Source organism: Procambarus clarkii, chromosome 51, assembly GCF_040958095.1.
Source record: "Procambarus clarkii isolate CNS0578487 chromosome 51, FALCON_Pclarkii_2.0, whole genome shotgun sequence".
NCBI classification, from domain to species: Eukaryota; Metazoa; Arthropoda; class Malacostraca; order Decapoda; family Cambaridae; genus Procambarus; species Procambarus clarkii.
The window spans coordinates 7,565,959-7,568,458 of NC_091200.1; the positions used below are offsets into that span (position 1 = coordinate 7,565,959).

At 38.1% G+C, this 2,500-nt stretch overlaps 1 protein-coding gene across 1 annotated transcript in view; it reads left to right on the top strand.

Annotated features, from left to right (window-relative positions):
- LOC123774626 (uncharacterized) overlaps window positions 1-2,500 on the top strand; it is a 145,805-nt gene that overhangs the window by 67,733 nt on the left and 75,572 nt on the right. Inside the window, exon 3 of the mRNA XM_069303912.1 lies at window positions 1,994-2,048. Within this exon, the coding sequence (XP_069160013.1) occupies window positions 1,994-2,048 (55 nt within the window). The remainder of the gene's footprint in view (window positions 1-1,993; window positions 2,049-2,500) is intronic.

The following is a 2,500-nucleotide window of genomic DNA, read 5'->3' on the forward strand; positions in this document are numbered from 1 at the left end:
TTTAATTAAGTCTTATTAGAGTGAAGATAATGCTGGTATTCACTGTCACACAGGACAGAGGGTCATACACAAGACAATAGGTCTAAACTGTAGGCTGAAGCACATATATATCATGGTTACAATCAATGTTTTAATGTATGGATACGTGAAAACAACTTTCTATTGTGCACTGCCACACAAGGGCAGGGATGGGTTCATAAGTGATGCAGCTTTGAAGTAATATAAATAAAAATTGTTCTTCATTCTTTAAAATTTACAAGCAAATTTTGGATAAATTGTTAGGATGTCGTCCAGAACAGCTGAGTCAATGAAATAGTTACACAGTTGGTGATACAAGAGGCCAGGAGGTCTAAAGTCTTTTTCGGTTTCACATTCAACAATATAGTGTCCTAGTGAATGCATTAAAGGTTTGTCACAGAATTTTTAATCTGAGTATTCAGGTAGTGGCTCAGTCTCGCTAACCTGCCAGATGTGTCTATAGCCAAAGGGAATTACAGCAATGACTACATCACATTACCTGGTCCGGTTACTGTGCTGACTATACAAATACCTATTATTACAAAACTTGTCATAACTTTTAATACTGCAGCTTTCAGGTTTCTGGGCATTTCTTAGTTTTTGTAAATCTGAATTAATTTCTTTAATTTGTATGTTTCTAATAATTGCATTAGATAGTCCAAAGTCATAATCAATGTTTTCTTTCCTGCAAGCCTCATTGGCCAATCGATCTACAAAGTCATGTTTTCCAACCCCAACATGGGATGGGATCCACACAAATTTTATACAATAATTATTATCATTGGCAAAAATTACATTCCATTTAATATTACAAGCTGCTTCAGACATACAGTGTGATGGGTTATTTAAGGACTGCAGAACACTTTTAGAGTCACAGAAAATAACTCCACCACCATTGAGCTTAAGGTACTCAATGGCGAGATGAATACCCAAATGCTCAATCTGTGTCGTGCTTGAGCAGTTCAATCTCTGTGTACTAGACATGATCATTTCATTCCCTTTATATACTGCATATGCAAAACCTGTTCTACCAGTGCCTAACTGCACAGAGCCATCAGTAAAGGCATAGGATTCAGTCGGTTTGAGATTTTGAAGATGGAGATGCACGTGTGTACTCCAGGTGGTGTACGTGTGTGTGTGTATTCCAGGAGGTGCACGTGCGTGTACTCCAGGAGGAACATTTAAATAAAGTTGTAGATGTGATGAACCGTTATGACCGTTGGTAATCTTCCCAGGTTCGTATTTCGTAAGTTACCCGTCGGTGTACTGGCCACATTCTTCCTTATATGGCCAAGAAAATTATGTATGTGAATTAAATTTAGTTGTCAGTGTTGTTTCTACAGTTATTACGTGTGCTGGTGCGTCTTGTAGGTTATTCTAGACTGTTACTGTTAATAGTAATAGTATAGGTTGTTGTCCTCTGCTACTGCTGCTACTTGTTAGTGCAGCGAATACTCTTAATATTGCTGCCGCTCTACTAAGATGTACAGCATCTCTTCTTCCACTATACAAGCACACACAGCACCAGCAGCCTCTATTAACTTGCCAACACTTCTTATATGACGTGCTTCAAATTTTGGGTATTGTTCCTTGTCATTTATAAATTTATAAATTTATATATATATATATATATATATATATATATATATATATATATATATATATATATATATATATATATATATATATATATTATTTATCACAAAAAAATATATGAAAGTACATCGGTTCAATTTAATACAAATTGTGTCCTCTTTTTCAAATATTGTGTATATAAAATCATATATAATTCGCCTCGACGTGAATGTTCCTGCTTTCCTCCTTAAATAAGCCTTTAAGTATGTAAAGGAAAAAATAGGAATGAAGACTTTAATTTGTAATAGTCAAAAAGTGTAATACATAACCAAAAGTTATGTATTACACTTAAAGTTATGTATAAAGTTATGTATAGTCAAGAGATGATTTGTCTCTGCAGGTCAGCAGTGGCGGACGTGTGTGGAGAGGCTGAGGAGAGGAGACTCGGGCACCAGGTAGGTCCTGCTTTACACTTTTGTATTATATTCCTTACTGTATTGTAAGGGATGAGACTGTAAGGTATCCTCGGTGAGGAGGACACTGGTGGCACCGATGGGATTGACGATTCACACCTCTGAAGAGCATAGTCAGGCGTCAGGCAGCCTTGTTCAGCATGCACCAGTGTTAACATAGTCAGGCGTCAGGCAGCCTTGTTCAGCATGCACCAGTGTTAACATAGTCAGGCGTCAGGCAGCCTTGTTCAGCATGCACCAGTGTTAACATAGTCAGGCGTCAGGCAGCCTTGTTCAGCATGCACCAGTGTTAACATAGTCAGGCGTCAGGCAGCCTTGTTCAGCATGCACCAGTGTTAACATAGTCAGGTGTCAGGCAGCCTTGTTCAGCATGCACCAGTGTTAACATAGTCAGGCAGCCTTGTTCAGCATGCACCAGTGACAACATAGTCAGG